General features: G+C 41.1%; 1 protein-coding gene and 1 long non-coding RNA gene across 3 annotated transcripts; both read left to right on the top strand.

Annotated features, from left to right (window-relative positions):
* Positions 1–1,257: 1,257 nt before the first annotated feature.
* On the top strand, positions 1,258–17,738 carry LOC127003090 (signal transducing adapter molecule 1-like). The gene is made up of 10 exons (XM_050869504.1): positions 1,258–1,403; positions 4,783–4,943; positions 5,712–5,825; positions 6,127–6,264; positions 8,000–8,315; positions 10,011–10,127; positions 12,520–12,711; positions 13,185–13,310; positions 14,181–14,472; positions 16,272–17,738. The coding sequence occupies exons 1-10, from the start codon at positions 1,361–1,363 to the stop codon at positions 16,450–16,452; spliced, it is 1,680 nt and encodes a 559-aa protein (XP_050725461.1). The 5' UTR covers positions 1,258–1,360; the 3' UTR covers positions 16,453–17,738.
* A 5,876-nt stretch (positions 17,739–23,614) lies between these two features.
* On the top strand, positions 23,615–25,637 carry LOC127002730 (uncharacterized). 2 transcript variants are annotated; one of them, XR_007756487.1, is made up of 3 exons: positions 23,615–23,746; positions 24,023–25,062; positions 25,220–25,637. It is a non-coding gene; the product is annotated as an uncharacterized LOC127002730 (long non-coding RNA). The 2 variants fall into 2 exon arrangements; XR_007756486.1 differs by having other exon boundaries at positions 23,661–23,746; positions 23,884–25,062.
* Positions 25,638–25,708: the final 71 nt, after the last annotated feature.

Below are 25,708 nucleotides of genomic sequence, written 5' to 3'. Positions count from 1 at the left end.
AGTTATTTACCTCTGGGTGTGGATGGCGTGTGGTGTGCTGGTGACCTGTCCGAATGCGTGGACTCAAGATAATTATGATCCCGCAGCTCACATTAATTATTTTCAAAGGCCAAAAGGGAGATCAGTCGGGTTCTAATGACTGGTATTATTGGGTTCACGGTGTAGAAAAAGGGTCTAACTACCACAGGGGCCATAAAATTACCCATGGAAATGTGCGACTTGTTCGATCCACTAACCAATAACACCCTAAACCAATCTAAACCCCAAAACAAACATATATACCAATTAAGACATTACTAATTATCCAAAACCCACGTAAACGACATAAAAAACACTCTACCAACATCCCCAAACAGTGTCTTTATGTTCTTTAGTCAGAGGACCAAGAAACTGACGACATCCTTGAATTAAATTTGACAACAACACTTTATCTCATATTTAAACCATCAGATAACCACGCCAATACTTTAATAATCATCCAAACTCATAAAAACTACCCCATTTTAACACTCTATCATTAGTTTTAGTGTCTTTGTGATGTTCCTAAGCCAGAGGCAGAATGAGTCATGCAAGGAAACCAGAACAACTCGGATCTAACTTATTTCAACTACAAGAAAACTAACTGACACATCTCTAATCATCCCAAACCCACGTAAACCACATAAAAAACACTCCATTATAGATTTAACAGCTTCAATGACCTCAAAAATCATCTTACGCCTTAGGACCAAGGAATAGAAGACATGATTGAACCAGTAACAACCCAAATATGACCCTAACACTTATTCAAACCACCGGATAATAACACCAACACATCAGTAATCAACCAAAACCCACATAAGCCACACAAAAACCACTCCATTATAGATTTAACAGCTTCAATGACCTCAAAAATCATCTTACGCCTTAGGACCAAGGAATAGAAGACATCCATGAACCAGTAACAACCCAAATATGACCCTAACACTTATTCAAACCCCCGGATAATAACACCAACACATCAATAATCAACCAAAACCCACATAAGCCACACAAAAACCACTCCATTATAGATTTAACAGCTTCAATGACCTCAAAAATCATCTTACGCCTTAGGACCAAGGAATAGAAGACATGATTGAACCAGTAACAACCCAAATATGACCCTAACACTTATTCAAACCACCAGATAATAACACCAACACATCAATAATCAACCAAAACCCACATAAGCCATATAAAAACCACTCTGCCAATATCCCATAAGAACTTTAATGGGTTTATATTAATCCTAAGCCATCGGTGCAGGAACTCGGACGCGGCCATGTTCCCTCCAGTCACTTGACCACAACAAACCCAAGGCGCCTCCTGCCACACAAACATGGGGATATTTTCCAACTCCTCGCCCTTCGACCAGTACATAGGTGAGGAAAAAATGCCTCTCACTTGCACCGATTAATATAACCCACAATGGCCCCCAAAGACCCGCTAGTTAATTCCCTATGGCCGGTTATATGTGTTCTCTGTGTCTACGTATTTTGAGGCAATGGTTATGATTCATCCCCTTGTGAATTTTCCTGCCAGGGGAGAGGAGGAAGGGTGTTAAGGGTGTTTTGGCAGGGTGGTAGGGGTGAGAAAGTAGGGAGAATAGGTTACTGGCAGGGGGAGAGAAAAGTTTGACAGGGTACGGTTGGACAGAGTCATTTCCGGGGTGAATAATTGGTTGCAGGGTGAAAGGAAGATTTAGGGGTTAGCAGGGGAGGGAAAGCAGGGAAAATAGGTTACTGGCAGGGGGAGAGAAGGGTTGGCAGGGTACGGTTGGGCAGAGCAATTTCCAGGGTGAATAATTAGTTGCAGGGTGAAAATAATGCTAAAAGGGAGATTACAGGGTTTTCAGAAGGGAGATTACAGGGTTTTTAGGGGTGGGAAAGTGTGGAGAATAGGTTACTGGCACGGGGAAAGAAGGGTTGGCAGGGTACTGTTGGACAAAGTCATTTCCAGGGTGAATAATTGATTGCAGGGTGAAAAAATGCTAAAAGGGAGATTACGTGGTTTTCAGAAGGTAGATTACAGGGTTTTTAGGGGTGGGAAAGTGGGGAGAGAAGGGTTGGCAGGGTACGGTTGGGCAGAGTAATTTCCGGGGTGAATAATTGATTGCAGGGTGAAAAAATGCTAAAAGGGAGATTACAGGGTTTTCAGAAGGTAGATTACAGGGTTTTTAGGGGTGGGAAAGTGGGGAGAATAGGTTACTGGCAGGGGGAGAGAAAGGTTGGCAGGGTACGGCTGGGCAGAGCAATTTCCAGGGTGAATAATTAGTTGCAGGGTGAAAAAATGTTAAAAGGGAGATTACATGGTTTTCAGAAGGTAGATTACAGGGTTTTTAGGGGTGGGAAAGTGGGGAGAGAAGGGTTGGCAGGGTACGGTTGGGCAGAGTAATTTCCGGGGTGAATAATTGATTGCAGGGTGAAAAAATGCTAAAAGGGTGATTACAGGGTTTTCAGAAGGGAGATTACAGGGGTTTTAGGGGTGGGAAGGTGGGGAGGATAGGTTATTAGCAGGAGGAGAGATGATTTGGCAGGGTACGGTTGGACAGAGTCATTTCCGGGGTGAATAATTAGTTGCAGGGTGAAAATAATGCTAAAAGAGAGATTACAGGATTTTCAGGGGTGGGAGAGTGGGGAGAAAAGGTTACTGGCAGGGGGAGGAAATGTTTGACAGGGTAGGGTTGAACAGAGTCATTTCCGGGGTGAATAATTAGTTGCAGGTGAAAATATGATAAGAGGGGAGATTGCAGGGGTAGCAGGGGAGGGAGAGTGGGGAGAAAAGGTTACTGGCAGGGGTAGGAAAGGTTTGACAGGGTAGGGTTGGACAAAGTCATTTCCGGGGTGAATAATTAGTTGCAGGGTGAAATTAAGACCAGAGGGGAGATTACAGGGGTAGCAGGGGAGGGAGAGTGGGGAGAAAAGGTTACTGGCAAGGGGAGAGAAAGGTTTGACAGGGTAGGGTTAGTCAAAGTCATTTCCAGGGTGAATAATTAGTTACAGGGTCAAAATAATGCTAAAAGGGAGAATACAGGGTTTTCAGGGGTGGGTAAGTAAGGAGAAAAGGTTACTGGCAGGGGAAGGGAATGTTTGACAGGGATGGGTTTGTCAAAGTCATTTTTAGGGTGAGAAATTGCTGGTGGCAGGGTGTCTTGTCTTGGTGTGGGTGAAAGCAAAGCCAAAGGGGAGATAAAGGGCTCAGAGAGGTGGGAGAGTAGGAGGGAGAGACTACAGGCAAGGGAGGAAAGGTGTGACAGGGTAGGGTTGGACTAAGTCATATCTGGGGTGAGAAATTGACGGCAGGGTGGCTTGGTGTGTTGGTGTGGTTGAAAACAAGGCTAAAGGGAGATTAAAGGGTTAGCTGGGGTGTGAGAGACTTCTTAATAGTTGATATACTAGTGTTCCAAACATTAACTCTGGAAGATATTAAAGACAGAAAAAAATATATCACAACAATATGGAACAGAAGAAAAAAGAAAACTGAACGAAACTAAAAGACAACAATGCCAATCAACAATCAAGAATAAGTCATAAGTGGGAGCCGTTTCAAAGGCAATCCCACGCCTACTACTGGACTGGACTGGGGTGTGAGAGGGGGAGGAGATAAGTACAGGCCAGGGAAGGAAGGCATGGAAGGTTAGGGTTGGGCAGAGTAATTTGTCAGTATCATCCCCCCTCCCTGGCTGAACCATCACCACGGGGAGGAATGGTTCGGATGATTGAGTTACGCAGTACTGAAAAGGAAAGTGTGAATAAGAGGAAAAGAGGAACGAGAGGAGGACCTGAGAAGTGATACAAAGCGTTACAGGTCAAAAGAAGAAGAAGATGAGAAACTTTTGTGTCATCATCTGCTGTTGAGAACTGGCAATAGCTACAAGTGTGATATTAATAACCATAAGAGTCAAATGATGAAAGAATATTTTGAGATCAACAAATTATACTGCTATTTCAACTTTTTTTAATTAATATTTATTTGATAAGTGGCCGAATCATCACCGCTCTTCCCTACAAGTATAGATATTAGATTTCAAACTAACCAGAAATGAAAATTGATGATTGCAGACTGCATAGTAATATTTTTTTCATCTCTGTGTTGTGAACTCAGCCTTGCACTGTCCAATGTTGCCGACTGAACATGCGAGCAGTGTATTTTACTTCTCTTTGTTATATGTTACGTAAAGAGATTTGTATTTATCACCTCTGCTATACACATGAGTTATACAAGTAAATTTCCAGATGCCTAATATGACTTAATGAGGTCCGAGATATGAGAATAAAAATCACAAGGAAGCCACAGTCAAATAATCACATGAAATTGACATATTCACCATTAAACCTATATTTTTCTTGAGATTTTATGAGGCAAATAAAACAATATGAAAAAAAAGCAATCAGACATGACTTCTATTCATCATAAATCAACACTGTACGGGGCAGATATGAATTAAGTAAACTTGTCAACAACTGAAGGTGGCTGGGTAACTCAAAGGAAATAGATATACAAAAACAAAGGAGCCAAATGGGTACAGTATTGCAGGGACATGAGGTATATATATTTACTTGTCTTTCTTCCATAGGTTAGAGCCCACTTATTTTGAATTTTAGTGGTAGTGAGTTGCTTTTTATTCCCATCATTATATTCAGCTGTACAACCATGAATATTATCTTCTTTTGACCTCCTAGTCCAGTGAATGTAACTTTATTTTGCCTGTAAATCTCTTGTGGGATTAATGAGTACCTAACCCTCTGTAACTGTTTCCAGAACGGGCGACAAGCGAGAAAAACACAAGTGATGACTGGGGACAGATTATGGACATTTGTGACAAGGTGAAGGAAAGCAACACAGGCTCCAAAGACTGCCTCAGATCCCTGGTGAAGCGACTCAACTCAGAGAACCCGAGGATCGTTTTGCAGGCCATCACAGTAAGTCACCCAGTCAGTCCCGTAGATGGTGAGGACACATGTTGGTGCACTATGGGCTTTGCGGCAGCAGCGGAACAACGTATTTTCAGTTTAGATTTTGGGCTGGGTCAAGGTAGATAAATGAAAATAAAATAGAATTGCTTTTGATAAATTGAGGCTCTGCTGTACTGAATGGAACAGTTCATGTGAATAAGTAAACATACCTTATGGGACCTGTCTTAACCCGGTAGCAGCGGGGATCATGTTTCTTAATGGTCCCTCTTAGCGAGAAAAATGAGAAAAAAATCATCACTCACACAAACCATTTCATAATATATATCAAAGCATTTGTGATCAGTTTATATGTTATCTATTTTGGGGGGTTTAAATCATGGCACAAATTTGGCCCGTCGCTGCTACCGGGTTAAGCTTGTTTTCCATGGTTTCTCCAGTTAGTATGTTGTATATTTTTTCTATTTCCTCTTCACTTATCGGGTTAAACAAAACTTTTTCCAGTGTGGTGTCCTCCTCCTCAATGTTATGTTTCCTATTCCTGTATTTCAGTCTTCATAACAAGAGGAAAGTATCAAGACTCCTCTCCACCCGAAATTGACCTCTCTTTTGGACACTCTTTACTTTTATCAATTTTAGGAGCAGTGATTTTTTTTTTTTTTTTTTTTTTTTTTTTTTTTTTGAGCTCCTTCCTTTCCTGTAAAAAAAAAAAAATCCTAACAAGACAAGCTAAGACAAGTAGTTCACTCAAGCTAACCACTGACCGTCTCCTTGCAGCTCCTGGACGCTTGCATCAATAACTGTGGCCGAAAGTTCCTGCTAGAGGTCGCCAGCAGGGAGTTTGAGCAGGAGCTGAAGAAGATCCTGACCAGCACACGCACCCACCACAAGGTAAGAACAGAAAGGCTCTTACTTGTTCTCATGTTTTTATTTCTTTTTCCATAACCCTTGAGGATCGACGAAGGCATGAACAGTGTAGGAGAGACATCATGGAATAGAGGTTGAAGAAGATAGTCAAATGATGATTAACCCGTCTGTTGCGATTGGCACAGATTTGGTTTTCACTGGTAGCCTGGTGACATATATTCCCAGGTCTTTGTCTGCCTCTGTGGTGGATAGTGGAGTGTTTCCCAAGTGGTATTGGTGTGCTGGATATCCCCTCCCAGTATTGTCATGACGTCCTCTGTCCCAGGTGTCGGAGAGGCTGCGGGAGAGCCTGAAGAAGTGGGCGGAGGGGGAGTTCAAGGGGGATGCGCAACTCAGCCTCATCCCCGCCCTCTACTCCAAGCTGCGGCAGGACGGCTACGACTTCAACGTTCAGTCGGACTCGGTAAGCAAAAACTGTCTTAAGGCAGGCGACAACGGGGGTCCTCCTGCGCATATGGTACGTCCAATAGCTTTGAAATGTTTGTGTGTTGTTTATTGGTGTAAATGTATGATATTCTGTGAATTTCATGAAATTTGGGTGAAGTTTGGGGGAGACTCAAACAAAGCGTATTTTTCTTTTTTTGTTTTACATACTTTATTTTCCTGTTAATCGCTTTGAAAAAAATACCATAAAAACTTTGTTTACGTATCTACATTTCACATTTATAAAATTTTTGATTTTTTGTTTTGTCTTTGGAAAAAAATGCAATTGTTTTATCACTTACAATTTTCTCCACTCTGTGTCCCGTTTTCTCTTTACATTTTTTAAAATTTTATAAATACAAAAAATTTCCCTTTAGTTGTAGTTTTAACTGATACCCAACAAAAGTCGGTCAGATGTTTTACCAGTTTTGTGAAATTTTTTGAAGTGTAAAAACCACTTTTCAAGATATTGGCTCCTGAAGATTTTTTTCCATTTCATCCTTGTCCTGCCATTTGTATTTATCTGATTGGCATGAAATTTTCACATATGATTGTGTATACCTTGATGACTTACTGGAGAATGATAAGGCATCTGGTCCCCCTTTATAAAAAAAGTATTAATCACTCAAAGGTGAGGGTGTCAGAAGGTCAAGGTGTTCCTGCATGACCGTACTGGGCACTTCTGTCTCTTGAACAATGTTTGTAGCTGTAGCTGAGAAAGCAACACGCTGATGAAAGTTTTGCTTGTATCAGGCTCAGGGTTCAAACCTCTGTGAAGAATCTGCTGTCGGAGCCGCAGTGATGCCTCATGTGGCAATGTAGCTGATTCTGCAGTTGGTGGTGATGTAGGTGGTGACGAGGCAGGTGGTGGTGGTGAAGGGCGTGATGAGGTACTTGGTGGTGTAGGGAGTGGTGAAACAGATGGTGGTGGAGTAGGCAGTGGTGGTGGTGGTGGTGATGGCATCATTACTCGCTTCTACGCTGCTCTCTTGCTGGTTTTCTGAGTCTTGGCCGCCCCATCTTGGTCCATAAGCCCTCTTGATGTTGATGACTCTTTCTGGTTGCCTTGCGCTTGTATATCATTTGTAAGGACATTTCTTTGGCTGGAGTGCAAAGGGAAATACTGTGCACCCTTCCCGTCGATGTCTGGGTAGGGACTGGCGTCTCCTCAAGTGACTCACACCCTCCCGGCGATCCGGCACGAGAGAGGGATGACAAATGACAAAATTTACAGAGAAAAAAAAATCTAATGCGATTTTTATGTACATACAAGCACTGAATGATACTGTGTGTGTTGGCGCACGAGTCCGGCTGTGACACAACAGCGCGGGACATTTAAAATTTTTAATTATACGAAAACAAACCTCACCACCTGGCAATTTAGGCTATCCCGGCCATGCTGAGTGAAAAATACGTACTCGTCCGATTTTAAATCTATTCGTCAAAAAAATACCCCATAGCCGCCCACCCTAAGCAGATGCCGATAAAAGGGACAGGAGTGACTTTTAGGTTAACCTGTCCGCTGCGATTGGCACGGATTTACCGTTCACTGGTAGCCTGGTAACATATACTCCCAGGTCTTTCTCTGCCTCTGTGGTGGATAGTGGAGTGTTTCCCATGTGGTATTGGTATGCTGGATTTCCCCTCCCAAGGTGCATGACTTTACATTTTCTTCATTGAATTGTAGCAGCCACTTTTTGTTGCACTCCCAACAGCCCAAAAAGACCGCCGTCAAGTACAGCACGGACCCCAACGTGGTGAACAGCAAGCAGGAGGAGGACGACATCGCCCGCGCCATCCAGCTGTCCCTGCAGGAGTCGGGCAGCAACGGCTCCTCCTCGACGCATGCCTCCCGCTCCTCCAACCTGTACTCCCTCGCCTCGGCCGCCCTCACCAGCGACACCAGCAGCCCCATGTCCTCCACCACTGCCGCCTCCTCCCCGCCAGCCAAGGAACCACAGAAGGCACGCGCTATCTATGACTTTGAGGCAGCTGAGGACAATGAACTGACATTTAAGGCCGGGGAAATCGGTAAGTAGCATGTTGATGATGGTGATGAGTTATTGTTTTTATTATTAGTAGTTGTAGTAGTGGTTGTAGTAGAAGTAGTAGTAGTAGTAGTAGTAGTAGTAGTTGTAGTAGTAGAAGTAGTAGTAGTAGTGGTAGTATTGAGATCCATGAAAGGGCTTTAAAGGAAAATAGAAAACTGATGTACACCCAGAATCCCCTTGATGGAAAACAAGAGACAGCAACAGCAAAATAAGGAGAAGAATAAAAAAAGGAGGAGGGACAAAAACAATACCTAATGAATGACACTAATTATTGTTGACAAGAAAATGGTATACCTTCTTAACCTTCAATAGTAGCATGATGATGATGGAGGGTGACTGGTGTGAGTTAGTTGAAGGTGATGAGAGAAAAATATATGCTTTCTTAACAGTGAACAGTATGAAGAAGATGATGATGAACGAATGGCATGAATTTGTTAGTAGGGACAAAAACATCAATAAACAGAGGAATATTTAGGAAGACAAATAATGGGAAGAATACAAGAGAGGAGGAGGAGGAACAGAGGGAGACTGAGGATAAGTAGATGGGTGGATTGCGTAAAGGAAGCCATACAAAGGAGAAAAAAACATTAGTAGCGAACGGAGGAATGTGTGAAAGAAGGAAGAAAAGGGAACAGAAGAAGATAGATAGATTGCGTAAAGGAAGCTACAAGAGGGAGAAAAAAACATTAACGAACAGAGGAGCATGTGGAAGAAGGAAGAAAAGGGAACAAAAGAAGATAGATAGATTGCGTAAAGGAAGCTACAAGAGGGAGATAAAAACATTAGCGAACAGAGGAGCATGTGGAAGAAGGAGAAAAGGGGAACAGAGGAAGATGGATAGATTGTGTAATGAAAAATGAGACAAAAAAATCATTAACCCGTCCGCTGCGATTGGCACGGATTTGGCCTTCACTGGTAGCCTGGTCACATGTACTCCCAGGTCTTTCTCTGCCTCTGTGGTGGATAGTGGAGTGTTTCCCATGTGGTATTGGTGTGCTGGATATCCCCTCCCAAGGTGCAGGACTTTACATTTTTCTTCATTGAATTGTAGCAGCCACTTTTTGTTCCATTCCTTTAGCTTGGTGATGTCTTCTGTTAGGAAATCCACAGTCAAGGGGTTAAACAAATATAATAAAATAGACCACAATGAAGGAGATTTATACACAGCAGCTACCTCATTTAACCTCATACAATAATAATAATAATAATAATAATAATAATAATAATAATGATGATGATGATGATGATGATGACAAAACGGTTCATTATGGGAAATATTGCATCCCGAGAGCTGAAAATAAGCATACATTTTGTGGATGGAATACAAGTAGAGGATACTGATACTAATAACAATAATAGTAATAATACCTAATAATAATGGAATAGACGATAGTAATGTTAATGGAAATATTTACAAGTGCTCCTCTTAAGGGTAGTTTGCATATTTAGTTTATACTGATGACCATAAATTTTTTTTTTTTTTTTTTTTTTTTTAACCAAAGGAAACAGCTCAGTGGCAAAAAAAATAAATAAAAGAAAACACTAATGAAAAAAAGCCGAGACGATGAAGAAGAAAAAGTATTGTCGCTTATTAAACCAAGATCGTATAGTATCCTTGTTTATCATCCTTCTCATCTCCCCGACCTGTCATGACCTCTGCTTCCTCTCTCGTCAGTGGTGGTGCAGGACAGCAGTGACCCCAACTGGTGGAAGGGCAACAACCACCGCGGCGAGGGACTCTTCCCCGCCAACTTCGTCACCCTCGACCTCAACGCAGACACTGAGCCTCCACGTAAGCAATCCTCGGAGTCTGTGCATTGACGTAACATTTTTTTATATTGAAGAAGGGAGCTGCAATGATGAGTGCATGCCTTGAATTTATTAGTAGTGAATCGCATGAAGGTTCTGATCATTTGAAGCAATAAGAAAGAGGTTTGATTCTTTGATGTTCAGTGATATGATGATAATGAAATGGTATGGACGTTTTAAATCTCTCCAGACAATTTCGTCAGCCTTAGCCTCAGTGATCAGCCATGTGAGAAGGGATAGTGGTTCTCCCATCCCCTTCAGACCATCCAATTAACCGTTTAAATGTGGGAATAGGTACATCGATCCTGCTCCGCTGATTATATGTTGTGGCAGCTTCTTGCAGGATTTTTCTATGGATTTCTTTTTCCCATGATCTCGGCTATAATCTACACTTCACACCCAATGCCTTATACTTCAAAAAATATACCTTGAATCTGTACTATGAGGAAATAATCTTTTTACTTCCTACTTTTTTATTATGGTTGTGTGTTGCAGGGTATTTAAGGATTTGTGCTGCCATTGATCAGCCTTCTATGCCATAAGGAAAAAACGATTCTTACTTTCCCTTCTGTCTTTCTTTCTACTTCTGAATCTATACTATGAGGAAATAATCTTCTTACTTCCTACTTTTTTATTATGGTAGTGTGTTGCAGGGTATTTAAGGACTTGTGTTGCCATTAATCAGCCTTCTATGCCATAAGGAAAAACTGATTCTTACTTTCCCTTCTGTCTTTCTACGTACTTTCTTTTCCTACTCCTTACTTAGACTTCCTTCCTACTATTTATTATGGTTGTGTGTTGCAGGGTATTTAAGGACTTGTGTTGCCATTAATCAGCCTTCTATGCCATAAGGAAAAACTGATTCTTACTTTTCCTTCTGTCTTTCTACGTACTTTCTTTTCCTACTCCTTACTTAGACTTCCTTCCTACTATTTATTATGGTTGTGTGTTGCAGGGTATTTAAGGATTTGTGTTGCCATTAATCAGCCTTTTATGCCTTAAGGAAAAACTGATTCTTACTTTCCCTTCTGTCTTTCTACGTACTTTCTTTTCTTACTCCTTACTTAGACGTCCTTCCTATTATTTATTATGGTAGTGTGTTGCAGGGTATTTAAGGACTTGTGTTGCCATTAATCATCCTTCTATGCCATAAGGAAAAACTGATTCTTACTTTCCCTTCTGTCTTTCTACGTACTTTCTTTTCCTACTCCTTACTTAGACTTCCTTCCTACTTTTTATTATGGTAGTGTTGCAGGAGTTTTAAGGACTTGTGTTGCCATTAATCAGCCTTCTATGCCTTAAGGAAAAACTGATTCTTACTTTTCCTTCTGTCTTTCTACGTACTTTCTTTTCCTACTCCTTACTTAGTCTTCCTTCCTACTTTTTATTATGGTAGTGTGTTGCAGGGTATTTAAGGACTTGTGTTGCCATTAATCAGCCTTCTATGCCTTAAGGAAAAACTGATTCTTACTTTTCCTTCTGTCTTTCTACGTACTTTCTTTTCCTACTCCTTACTTAGACTTCCTTCCTACTTTTTTATTATGGTTGTGTGTTGCAGGGTATTTAAGGACTTGTGTTGCCATTAATCAGCCTTTTATGCCATAAGGAAAAACTGATTCTTACTTTTCCTTCTGTCTTTCTACGTACTTTCTTTTCCTACTCCTTACTTAGACTTCCTTCCTACTATTTATTATGGTTGTGTGTTGCAGGGCATTTAAGGACTTGTGTTGCCATTAATCATCCTTCTATGCCATAAGGAAAAACTGATTCTTACTTTTCCTTCTGTCTTTCTTCCTATTTTCTTTTCCTACTCCTTACTTAGTCTTCCTTCCTACTTTTTATTATGGTAGTGTTGCAGGAGTTTTAAGGACTTGTGTTGCCATTAATCAGCCTTTTATGCCTTAAGGAAAAACTGATTCTTACTTTTCCTTATGTCTTTCTACGTACTTTCTCCTTTCCTTCTTTTCCTACTTCAACTTCCCCCCTACTTTTTATTATGGCAGTGTATCGCAAGATTTTCTATTGATATTTTTATGCCTATCAAAAAATATATTCCTACTTTTCCTTCTTTCCCTCTTCCTACTTTTCCTATTTCCCTTGCTATTTTTTGCTTTACATATTTACTTTACATATTTACTTTCCATATTACTTCCTTTCTTCTTAAAATTTCCTCAAACTTTTTCCTTCTTACCTTATTCCTTCTTCCTACTTCCCTCCTTTGTACTTTCCCTACTTTCTGTCTTATTCCCTACTTTTCCATTTATCTATCACTCCTTCCTACTTTTTATTATGACTGCCTTATAGGATTCTTAGGATTTGTTTACCCTTGTCCTGTCATCTATACTATAAGGAAAACAAACTTCCTCTCTCAACAGGACCAGAGAGCGGGAAGAGAGTGTCCTTCTCCGAGTGCGTGGAGGTGACGGAGGTGGAGGGGGCGGGCGGGGAGCAGGCGGAGGTGACAGGCGAGGTGGATGAGGAGAAGATCGACAGTCTCCTCCATGTCCTGCATGAGGCTGACCCAACAGGGGAGAGGCCTGACCCACCCCAGCTCGCCATTCTGGAAGGTGACGCATTGAACTTTATAATTTCTCAAGTGTTCATGTGGGAAATCCTAGAATATTTGATGTGTCTGAAATCTCCTAGAGGTGACTAACTTAATTTTTGCCTTTGTGAATGTGTGGGGAGAAAATGGAATGTCTGAGTTAGGTGAAAATATTAACCCGTCCGCTGCGATTGGCACAGATTTGGCCTTCACTGGTAGCCTGGTAACATATGCTCCCAGGTCTTTCTCTGCCTCTGTGGTGGATAGTGGAGTGTTTCCCATGTGGTATTGGTATGCTGGATTTCCCCTCCCATGGTGCAGGACTTTACATTTTTCTCCATTGAATTGTAGCAGCCACTTTTTGTTCCATTCTTATAGCTTGGTGATGTCTTCTTGTAGGAAATCCACAGTCAAGGGGTTAAAGATGATGATGAATTCTTCCTTCTGTTGCTTTTTGTTTATATGTATAGCTTGTCTTTCCCTTCCTCCCCACAGAGCAAGTCAATGCCATGGCCCCGACCATTGACGCTGAGCTGGAACAGATTGACCGCAAGCACGCCCAGCTCGCACGCATCAGCACGGACCTTGTGGATGCTCTCGGCCTCTATCACCAGGTGGGGTGACACACACACACATGCATGCACACGCACATGCACACACGCACACACACACACACACACACACACACACACACACACACACACAATCACAATCATATATGTTACCTCAGTTGCAACAAATCACACAGTCATACACACACAAAGTTAGAGTATGCAGCAGTGGTATGGTCCCTACACACAAAAAAAGGATGTAAAGAAACAGGAAAGGATTCAGAGAATTGCAACAAAAACGATACCTGAACTCTCAGATCTGCCATATGAAGAAAGATTGGAATGCATGAACCTGCCAACTTTGGAACAGAGGAGAGAAAGGGGAGACTTGATAATGTTGTTCAAGTTGATGAGTGGCATGGATAAGGTAGATAGAGAGGACTTCATGGAGAGAGAGCAAAGGAGAGGATTGAGAGGACACAACAAGCTGAGAAAGGGAACATGCTTTAGAGATAAGAAGAAGTGCAGCTTTCCTCATAGAAGTGTGGATTTGTGGAACAGTTTGGAGGAGGAAGTGGTGAAGCCGAAGTGTCCTCCAAATAAAAAAAAGATTGGATAAAAGTAGACAAGGAGACAGGACTATCCGAGCCTAGATCTGACCCTGTATGCTACAAATAGGTAAATACAAATAGGTAAATACATTTTCAAATATATTATAACATGTATTGAGTAAGGGTTCAAAAGATACCAAAGTCTTAATGATGATTTGTAACACTGTTTTGAATGAGTGTCTTCTGGCCATATAATCCACATAGCCTGGATTATAAATTTAAGATGTATATTCCCAAACATTTAAAGGAGAAAGTTAAATTAAGAGGTGTGTGGAGCATTAAAGAAGTGTTTTGTCCCTAAAATCACCATGTATTGAGGTGTGTTAAAGATCACAAGACAAGACGCCTACTGAGTAAACAGACCCTCATTAGTTCCTCTCGTCCCCAGCAGGTGTACGGCCCCCCAGGACAGTTTCCCCCCTACATGGTCCCCGGTGCCCCTGTCGGTCCTGGCCCCTTCCCCAGCATGCCCCCCGCCAGCACTACGGGCCCCACGCTGCCTCCGCCACAGACCCACGCCATGCCCGTGTCCAGCCAGCCCATGCCAGGCCCGCAGCCCCCTATTGGCCAGCCCCCTGTGGTTTCCCAGGCACCAGAGTTTCACCCAATGCCCCCAAATAGGTAAGAGACACACACACACACACACACACACACACACACACACACACACACACACACACACGGAAAACTCTCTCCCTCAAAACAAACACACAAACACGCACATCCCCCTAACAAACGCAAAAACACACACACCTTTTCACACATGCACACACACACACACACACACACAGGCTAGTTAAAAACAGGTGGTCGGATTTTTTAGAAAGGGAGAGAATTATCTTGGATTGCCAGTTTGGATTCAGGAGAGGGAGATCTTGTGTCACCAACTTGTTATGTTATTACTCAAGGGTGACAGATTTAATACAAGAGAGAGAAGGCTGGGGGATGGAGTGTACCTGGATTTGAAAAAGGCATTCGAGAAAGTACCGCACAGAAGACTAATTTGGAAAATTAAAAATAGGGGTGGAGTGGGTGAGGACCTATTAAGTGGCTGGAGGACTTCCTAACTAACAGGGAAATGAGGACAATAATCAAGGACAAGGTTTCCAACTGGTGCCCAGTGAGGAGTGGGGTCCCACAAGGTTCAGTACTCGCACCAATAATGTTTGCTGTTTATATAAATGATATGGTGGACAGAGTGACCAGCTATGTGAGTTTGTTTGCAGATGATGCAAAGCTATTGAGACAAGTCAATGACGTGAAAGACTGTGAGGCATTGCAGAGGGACCTGGACAAAATATGGGAGTGGAGTGGTACATGCAGATGGAATTCAACCTTGGGAAATGTAAAAAAATAGAGTTTGGTAGGAGTGGTAGAAGATGTGAATATGATTATAAGATGGGAAGTGAGATAATATGCAGAGGAATGGAAGAAAAAGATTTGGGAGTGACTATCTCAGAGAACATGTCACCAGACAAACACATCAACAGGATAACGGGACAAACTATGAATTTGCTGAGGAACATAAGGACGGCATTTGTGTATTTGGACGAAGAGATGATGAAGAAAATAATAGTTACAATGATAAGGCCAAGGTTGGAGTATGCAGCAGTGGTCTGGTCTCCTCACATAAAGAAGAACATAAGAAAGCTGGAAAGAGTGCAGAGAGAGGCAACTAAGATGGTACCAGAACTTTGGGATCGGACTTACAAGGGGAGACTCAATAGCATGGGGCTCACAACCCTGGAGAGAAGAGAAAGAGGAGACCTGATAGTGGTGTACAGGGTGGCGAGCAGAGTGGAGAATCTGGACAGAGAGGACCTGTGTGTGTGTGTGTGGAGCGAGAGACAAACGAGAGGACATGGAAAGAAGTTGAGGACGACCACGTGTAGGCGAGATGCGAAAAAGTTTAGCTTCCCAAACAGAAGCATTGAGCTATGGAATGGACTGGAGGAGGAGGTGGTTTGTGCAAGAAACATTCATGATTTTAAGGAAAAGTTGGATAAGAGCGGATATGGAGACGGGACAGTGCAAGCATAGCTCTTTTCCCGTATGTCACAACTAAGTAAATACACACACACACACACAGGCACGTTCCACCTTTTCGTCATCTCATAAGCAGGACATTTTAACTCAAGTGGATGTGTTTGTATTTTCTAGAGGGTAAAAAGGAAGTTTCAAATCATCCAGCACTATAAGGGAAAATACAGACGCTAAACAATTAAGAAGAAAAAGAAGAATTATTTATTTATTTACATTTATTTCCATCAAGCTAAATACGGGAAAATACAGACGATAAACAAAGAAAAAGAAGAATTATTTACTTATTTATTATTTATTTACTCTATTTTATTTATTTATTTATTTATTTATTTATTTATTTTTTATTTTTTATTTTTATTTATTTTTTTTTTTTTCAGTCTGGATGCCACAGGTGCCAGCATGATGCCCAGCTTCGGCCACTTCCCCGGCAGCAACCACTACGGCCCTCCCCCCCCAGCCACCCAGCCCAGCGGCGTGCCCCCAGACCCCACCAACGGACCCCCGACCTCCTTCCCCGCCTACTCCCAGCCCCAGACCGTGCAGCAGCCCCTCCTATAAGCCGCAGGAGGAGCCCTAGACCAGTTATGTGTACGGACCTCTTGATTTGGTGAACCTGTAACGTGCGTGATGCCAAGATGTGTTTGCCGATTGGTACGCACTGCTCCGTTTAGTACTCGTAAGGGGTAGAGAGTGATTGGGGAAACTGCGTTGAAGTAGAGAGGTTGTGTAGCGGAGTGGAAAGCGACCATTTATTTGTGGTTTGTCATTATTCAGCATCCCAGTCTAGTATTCTTTTTCTGATGTGGATATAAAGTGGAGGTCATGTAAGGGGAAGAGAGTGATTGAGGAAACTGCGCTGGGTTGAAAGGATTGTGTGGCAGAGTGGAAAGTATTTGATTATTTTTGGGTTTGTCATTATTCAGCATCCCAGTCTAATATTCTTTTTCTGATGTGGATATTAAGTGGAGGTCATGTAAAGGGGAAGAGAGTGATTGAGGAAACTGCGCTGGGTTGAAAGGATTGTGTGGTGGAGTGGAAAGTATTTGATTATTTTTGGGTTTGTCATTATTCAGCATCCCAGTCTAGTATTCTTTTTCTGATGTGGATATTAACTGGAGGTCATGTAAAGGAAAGAGAGTGATCGGGAAAAACTGCGCTGGGGTGAAAAGGTCATGTGGTTTAAGGGAAGGTATTTGATTATTTTGGGGTTTGTCATTACTTTTTCTGATGTGAATATAAAGTGGAGGTCATGTAAGGGGAAGAGAGTGATTGGGGAAACTGCGCTGGGTTGAAAGGATTGTGTGGTGGAGTGGAAAGTATTTGACTATTTTGGGATATCCTGATGTCTGTACTAAATGGAAAGGAAAAGAGAATGAGGGGAAACAGAACCGGGGTATGGAAGGGAAGTATTGTGAAGTCTTAAGTATGTGGATTTCAGATTTCATCATCATATCACATCTCAAGTTAATGTTTCCCTGATGTCAGAATTAATTGGACCTCATATCAAGGGAAGGAGAATGATGGAAAAACTGTTCTGAGGTATAAAAAGGAAATATTGCAAAGTCTGAAGAACGTGGGTCAGTTGTCGGGTTTCATCATCACATCACATCTTAATTTAATGTTTTCCTGATGTCAGTACTAAGTGGAAAGGAAAAGAGAATGAGGGAAAACAGAACCGGGGTATGGAAAGGAAGTATTGTGAAATCTTAAGTATGTGGATTTCAGATTTTGTCATCATATCACATCTCAAGTTAATGTTTCCCTGATGTCAGAATTAATTGGACCTCATATCAAGGGAAGGAGAATGATGGGATATCTGCCCTGATGTATAAAAAGGAAATATTGCAAAGTGGATCAGTTATTTTGGATTTTGTCATCATCCTGTACTTCAGTTTAATGTTTTCCTGATGTGAGAATTAATTGGACCTCATATCAAGGGAAAGAGAATGCGGGAAAACTGTTCTGAGGTATGAAAAGGAAGTATTGCCAAGTCTAAAGTATGTGGATCAGTTGTGTCGGGCTTTGTCATCATCCTGTACTTCAATTTAATGTTTTCCTGATGTCAGAATGAATTGGACCTCATATCAAGGGAAAGAGAATGCGGGAAAACTGTTCTGAGGTATGAAAAGAAAGTATTGCCAAGTCTAAAGTATGTGGATCAGTTGTGTCAGGCTTTGTCATCATCTTGTACTTCAATTTAATGTTTCCCTGATGTCAGAATTAATTGGACCTCATATCAAGGGAAAGAGAATGCGGGAAAACTGTTCTGAGGTATGAAAAGGAAGTATTGCCAAGTCTAAAGTATGTGGATCAGTTGTGTCAGGCTTTGTCATCATCCTGTACTTCAATTTAATGTTTTCCTGATGTCAGAATTAACTAGAGGGAAAGAGAATGATGGGAAAACTGCTCTGGGGTATGAAAAGGAAGTATTGCCAAGTCTAAAGTATGTGGATCAGTTGTGTCGGGCTTTGTCATCATCCTGTACTTCAATTTAATGTTTTCCTGATGTGAGAATTAATTGGACCTCATATCAAGGGAAAGAGAATGCGGGAAAACTGTTCTGAGGTATGAAAAGAAAGTATTGCCAAGTCTAAAGTATGTGGATCAGTTGTGTCGGGCTTTGTCATCATCCTGTACTTCAGTTTAATGTTTTCCTGATGTCAGAATGAATTGGACCTCATATCAAGGGAAAGAGAATGCGGGAAAACTGTTCTGAGGTATGAAAAGAAAGTATTGCAAAGTCTTAAGTACGTGGATCAGTTATTTTGGATTTTTTCATCATCCTGTACTTAATTTAATGTTTTCCTGATGTGAGAATGAATTGGACATCATATCAAGGGAAAGAGAATGCAGGAAAACTGTTCTGAGGTATGAAAAGAAAGTATTGCAAAGTCTTAAGTACGTGGATCAGTTGTGTCGGGTTTCGTCATCACATCACATCTCAGTTCAGTGTTTTCCTCATGTCATTGCTAAGTGGAGTTCAGGAAGTCCACCGTCAAGTTCTAATCAAGGCTGAGTCTCTTTTCATCTTTTCCTCCTTCAGATTTCTTAGTCGTTTCTTTACATCTTAACCCCTTCAACACGAGGACGCGTATACTGCATCCTTGCGTGCCCCGTACCATATCCAAGGTGTCAGGAACCAGAAAATGAACAAACAAGAGGAATAGCCATAACAGTACAGTGTAAACATCTCAAGTACAAAAGAGGGGAAACAACGAGGATAAAGAAAAACAGATACCCAGAGAGGAATGAGAGATATACAACTGTGTAAACATCTGACAGGACAAACACTAACAAGAAGGGTGACATATATAACAGTGTAAACATGATTTAATACAAAAAAAGAAGGGTCTAAAAAAGGACGCGCATACTGTGTCCTAGCTAGCTTTAGCCAATACACGAGTTATTTTATCTCTATATTTATGCTTAAATATCAAAATTATCAATTAATTTAGGTTTATGTGCACCATTTAATTCTGCATGTTTTCATATATAATACATGATGATTATGTTGAGTTTATGGCTGAAAACTTGTTATATTCAATAGTGACATTTGAAATTTGGCGCGCACGGTAATCCCGGATACAGCACGGGGCGCTGTTTTGGCCCGGCCGTAGTGAAGGGGTTAATACTTATAGGCAGCAGGTTCACTAACGCCCATATTAAGCGCTTTTCCTTCTCATTTTGTTCCCTTCAGACAATTGCTCACCTAAATTAGTTTCCCAGTGCTTTCTGTGAACAAGCATCAGATTTCTCAGTCATTTCTTCACATCTTAATACTTACAGGCAGCAGGCTCACTTACCCCCATATGAAACGATCTTGCTTCTCATTCTTTTCCCTTCAGATTATTACCCACCTTAATTACTTGGTCAGGGCTCTCTATGAGTCAATGGCTACACTTAACATACCAATTTTCCGTGGCAGAGCATAAAGTACGTCAATCGATATTTTTGAATTTCACCGCGAACCTCCATCTCAGTTTAGCAGTTCCCCAAAGCGAGTACTGACTGGAGGGCTGCGAACCAATAGGCAAACACACTACCCTATATATATACATGGATTACTATTATTCTTTTACTGCTCGGTTATGTTGTTGTATTTCAAGTTTGTACTGCTTAAGATAGCGTGGCCGATTGCGAGATAGCTGGACGGTTGCACTCGTGTGAATACTTGTACTAGCACCCCCATGTCTTGTTGTCACTGATGAGTTGATGAGAGGGAGAAGAAGGAGGAGGAGGAGGAGGAAGTGTGTGAGGAATTGGTTGTAGGTCTTGGAGAATGTCAGGCCTCATGTCAAAATAGTTGGAGGAGGAGGAAGAGGAGAAGTGATTGTAGGTCTTGGCGGATGTTCGTCTTCATGTCAGAATAGTTGGAGGAAGAGGAGGAGGAATTGGTTGTGGGTCTTGGCGGATGTTCGTCTTCATGTCAAAATAGTTGGAGGAGGAGGAAGAAGAGGAGGAAGTGTGTGAGGTGTTTATAGACCTAGAGGAATATGAAGCTTGATATTGAGATAACTGAAGGAGGAAAAGGAGAAAGAAGAGGACGAGGAGGAGGAGGTGATTAGGTCTTGGGGAGCATTAGTCTTCATGGCGAGATAGTTAGAGGAAAAAGGAGATGTGTAAGGAGGTGGAGTTTGAGTTTATTGGAGGGAAAGGAGAAAGAGGAGTAGGAGGAGGAGGAGGTGATTGTTATCGTTATGTTAGGCTTCAACGTTGAGATAGTCAGAGGCGGAAGGAGGAAGAGATGGTAATTGAAGGCCTTAGGGAATATTAGGCTTCAGTGAGGACTTCTTTCCCTCACTGAAGCTCTTGAAGTGAAGCAAAATATGTAGGACAAGAAAGACATGTCAGAAAGTTACAGGGCTTCATGTTGTGAGATAGTGATATTGTATAGGCTTCAGGAGGGACTTTATATTCTTGCTGAAGCTCTCCAACTGAAGCCAAGAATTGAAGAAGAGGAGGAGGCCTATTAGAAGGTTATAGGGCTTGCAAATAGTGAGATAGTGATATTGTATAGGCTTCAGGAGGGACCTTATATTCTTACTGAAGCTCTCCAACTGAAGCCAAGAATTGAAGAAGAGGAGGAGGCCTATTCGAAGGTTTTAGGGCTTGCAAATATAAGGCTTCGTGTTGTGAGATAGTGATATCATGTTAGCTTCAGTGAGAGACTTTTTATCCTCATTGAAGCTGTGTAAGTGAAGCATAGAATTGAAGAAGAGGAGGAGGAGGTCTGATAGAAGGTTTTTGAAGTTTGCAGGCATAAAGCTTCATGTTGTGTGATGTTAACACTGTATAAGCTTCAATGTAATCTTTCTGTCCTCACTGAAGCAAAATATTGAAGAGAAGGCCTAATGGAGAGTGCTTCAGGCCTTTGCAAATAGAAGGCTTCATGTTGTAAGATACTGATATTGTGTTAGCTTCAGTGAGGGCCTTGCTATCCTCATTGAAGCTCTAGAAATGAAGCAAGATATAGAGGAGGATGCCAATTGGAGAGTGCTTCAGGCCTTTGCAAATAGAAGGCTTCATGTTGTAAGATACTGATATTGTGTTAGCTTCAGTGAGGGCCTTGCTATCCTCATTGAAGCTCTAGAAATGAAGCAAGATATAGAGGAGGAGGATTATTGGAGAGTGTTTCAGGCCTTCGCAAATACAAGGCTTCATGTTGTAAGATACTGATGTTGTGTTAGCTTCAGTGAGGGCCTTGCTATCCTCATTGAAGCTCTAGAAATGAAGCAAGGAGGATGCCTATTGGAGAGTGCTTCAGGCCTTTGCAAATATCAGGCTTCATGTTGTAAGATACTGATATTGTGTTAGCTTCAGTGAGGGCCTTGCTATCCTCATTGAAGCTCTAGAAATGAAGCAAGGAGGATGCCAATTGGAGAGTGCTTCAGGCCTTTGCAAATACAAGGCTTCATGTTGTAAGATACTGATATTGTGTTAGCTTCAGTGAGGGCCTTGCTATCCTCATTGAAGCTCTAGAAATGAAGCAAGGAGGATGCCTATTGGAGAGTGCTTCAGGCCTTTGCAAATATCAGGCTTCATGTCGTAAGATACCAATATTGTGTTAGCTTCAGTGAGGGCCTTGCTATCCTCATTGAAGCTCTGGAAATGAAGCAAGGAGGATGCCAATTGGAGAGTGCTTCAGGCCTTTGCAAATATCAGGCTTCACGTCATGAGTTGTTAACCTCGTGTTGGCTTCAGTGAGTGGTTTGTGTCCTCACTTGTTATTTATTATTTTTATTTTTACACATTTTAATCGATCCCTCCTTGTCGTAATGGAAGTTTCAGTAATTATACGATTTTCTGGTGAAGTTTATTAGTTTGCCCTGCCCTCATTTCACAAGCCTTCATTCTTTTGTTGTCATTTTTCTTGTTTTCTTTTCATTAACACAGTTTGTCCAATCCCTCCTTGTCGTAATGGAAGTTTCAGTGAGTATACAATTTTCTGGTGAAGTTCATTAGTTTGCCCTGCCCTCCTCAGTCCTTCTTCTTCCATTTGTTGACATTTGTAGAGTTTTTCATTATTTATTATTATTATTTATACATTTTAATCAATCCCTCCTTGTCGTAATGGAAGTTTCAGTGAGTATGTGATTTTCTGGTGAAGTTCATTAGTCTGCCCTGCCCTCCTCAGCCCTTCTTCTTCCATTTGTTGACATTTGTAGAGTTTTTCATTATTTATTATTATTATTTATACATTTTAATCGATCCCTCCTTGTCGTAATGGAAGTTTCAGTGAGTATGTGATTTTCTGGTGAAGTTCATTAGTCTGCCCTGCCCTCCTCAGCCCTTCTTCTTCCATTTGTTGACGTTTGTAGAGTTTTTCATTATTTATTATTATTATTTATACATTTTAATCAATCCCTCCTCGTCGCAATGGAAGTTTCAGTGATTATACGATTTTCTGGTGAAGTTCATTAGTTTGCCCTGCCCTCCTCAGTCCTTCTTCTTCCATTTGTTGATATTTGTAGAGTTTTTCATTATTTTTTATTATTATTTATACATTTTAATCGATCCCTCCTTGTCGTAATGGAAGTTTCAGTGAGTATACAATTTTCTGGTGAAGTTCATTAGTCTGCCCTGCCCTTCTATCACAAGCCTTCATTCTTTTGTTGTCATTTTTCTTGTTTTCTTTTCATTAACACAGTTTGTCCAATCCCTCCTTGTCGTAATGGAAGTTTCAGTGAGTATGTGATTTTCTGGTGAAGTTCATAGTCTGCCCTGCCCTCCTATCACAAGGCTTCATTCTTTTGTTGTCAATTTTTCTTGTATTCTTCTTATTTACACATTTTATCACATTTCTCCTTGTCGTAATGGAAGTTTCAGTAATTATACGCTTTTCTGGTGAAGTTCATTAGTCTGCCCTGCCCTCCTCAGCACTTCTTCATCCATTTATTGACATGTAGAATTTTTTGTTATTATATTTTTGCCAGGTATACTCTCTTGTCATCATGGAAGTTTCTAATGATAGTGTGATTTTCTGGCAAACTGCATTAGTCTACCCAGCCCTTCAGACAAGCTCTTTTCATCCTTTTGTTGACATGTAGAAAGTCTTTGAGCGTACATATTTCCAGGTCCTTCCTTGTCATAATGGAAGTTTCAAATGATTGCAGGATTTTCTGGCAAACTGCATTAGTCTACCCAGCCCTTCAGACAAGCTCTTTTCATCCTTTTGTTGACATGTAGAAATTTTTTGAGTACACATATTTCCAGGTCCTTCCTTGTCATCATGGAAGTTTCTAATGATAGTGTGATTTTCTGGCAAACTACATTAGTCTACCCAGCCCTTCAGACAAGCTCTTTTCATCCTTTTGTTGACATGTAGAAATTTTTTGAGTACACATATTTCCAGGTCCTTCCTCGTCATAATTGAAGTTTCAAATGATTATGTGATTTTCTGGCAAACTACATTAGTCTACCCAGCCCTTCACAACTTCTCTCCATCCTTTTGTTGACATGTAGAAATTTTTTGAGCATGCATATTTCCAGGTCCTTCCTTGTCATGATTGAAGTTTCAAATGATTATGTGATTTTCTGGCAAACTACATTAGTCTACCCAGCCCTTCAGACAAGCTCTTTTCATCCTTTTGTTGACATGTAGAAAGCCTTTGAGCGTACATATTTCCAGGTCCTTCCTTGTCATCATGGAAGTTTCAAATGATTACATGATTTTCTGGCAAACTGCATTAGTCTACCCAGCCCTTCAGACAAGCTCTTTTCATCCTTTTGTTGACATGTAGAAAGCCTTTGAGCGTACATATTTCCAGGTCCTTCCTTGTCATCATGGAAGTTTCAAATGATTACAGGATTTTAGGGCAAACTGCATTAGTCTACCCAGCCCTTCAGACAAGCTCTTTTCATCCTTTTGTTGACATGTAGAAATTTTTTGAGTACACATATTTCCAGGTCCTTCCTCGTCATAATTGAAGTTTCAAATGATTACATGATTTTCTGGCAAACTGCATTAGTCTACCCAGCCCTTCAGACAAGCTCTTTTCATCCTTTTGTTGACATGTAGAAAGTCTTTGAGCGTACATATTTCCAGGTCCTTCCTCGTCATCATGGAAGTTTCAAATGATTACAGGATTTTAGGGCAAACTGCATTAGTCTACCCAGCCCTTTGCAACCCTTCCTCATTCATTTGTTGACATTTATAGAGTTTCATGTTCATCTTTACACATTACTTCAGGTCCTTGCATAACCACATCGCCTTAATTTATGCAGCCATCCTATTGAACCATTTTTGCCGTAGAGTAACTCAGACACATTCCCCCTTTCTGTCTTAGTTTTGTTTGTAGATTGAATTTTTCCCTCTCCTCCGTGGCTGGACGAGAGACGCTTTAGTGTAGAAACTCTTCATAACAGTTGCCCAAGTGCTCCCGAGGATGATATTTTTATGCGGAGAAACAGTTGTCAAAAAGTAGCTGGAGGGAGTCAGGTGGGATTTTCAAGTCTAGCAAACAGACTAATGAAAAGAAAATGGATTAATGTTTTTTTTTCCTAGCGTAGAGGTTATTTAAGAAGGTTGGTGGATTAAAGAGCCAAGTGGATAGAAAAGGGAAAAGTAGCAGGAAAGATTGTGGTGGGATTTTAAAGTCTAGCAAAAAAGGCCAAGGAAAAATGGATTAATGTTTTTTTCCAAGCCTAGCATAGAGGTTATATAAGAAGGTCAGTGGATTAAAGAGCCAAGTGGATAGGAGAGTGAAAAGTTGCTGGAAAGGTTGAGGTGGGATTTTAAAGTCTAGCAAAAAAGGCCAAGGAAAAATGGATTAATGATTTTTTTTTTTTTTTTTTTTTCAGCCTAGCGTAGAGGTTATATAAGAAGGTCGGTGGATTAAAGAGCCAAGTGGATAGGAGAGTGAAAAGTGGCAGGAAAGATTGAGGTGGGATTTTAAAGTCTAGCAAAAAAGGCCAAGGAAAAATGGATTAATGATTTTTTTTTTTTTTTTTTTTTTTTTTTTTTTTACAGCCTAGCGTAGAGGTTATATAAGAAGGTCAGTGGATTAAAGAGCCAAGTGGATAGGAGAGTGAAAAGTGGCAGGAAAGATTGAGGTGGGATTTTAAAGTCCGGTAACAAGGAAGGCTAATGAAAAAATGGATCAATGTTTTTTTTTCAAGCTTAGCGTAGAGGTTATATAAGAAGGGCGGTGGATTAAAGAGCCAAGTGGATAGAAAAGGGAAAAGTAGCAGGAAAGATTGAGGTGGGATTTTAAAGTCCGGTAACAAGGAAGGCTAATGAAAAAATGGATTAATGTTTTATTTTTACTTTTTGACGTTGAAGCCGACAGCACGAGGCCACTGTACCAATAGCAAG

This window comes from Eriocheir sinensis, chromosome 24 (assembly GCF_024679095.1).
Source record: "Eriocheir sinensis breed Jianghai 21 chromosome 24, ASM2467909v1, whole genome shotgun sequence".
NCBI lineage: Eukaryota > Metazoa > Arthropoda > Malacostraca > Decapoda > Varunidae > Eriocheir > Eriocheir sinensis.
The sequence above is the reverse complement of the archived record's forward strand: the minus strand, read 5'-3'. Positions and strand labels throughout refer to the sequence as shown.

What these genes read in the sequence shown, in the direction of transcription:
- LOC127003090 (XM_050869504.1), top strand. Translation starts at nt 1,361, where the DNA reads ATGGGGATATTTTCCAACTCCTCGCCCTTCGACCAGTACATAG. An exon ending in GCCCTTCGACCAGTACATAG is followed by an intron (nt 1,404 to 4,782) that starts GTGAGGAAAAAA and finishes AACTGTTTCCAG; the next exon opens with AACGGGCGACAAGCGAGAAA. An exon ending in CACCCAATGCCCCCAAATAG is followed by an intron (nt 14,473 to 16,271) that starts GTAAGAGACACA and finishes TTTTTTTTTCAG; the next exon opens with TCTGGATGCCACAGGTGCCA.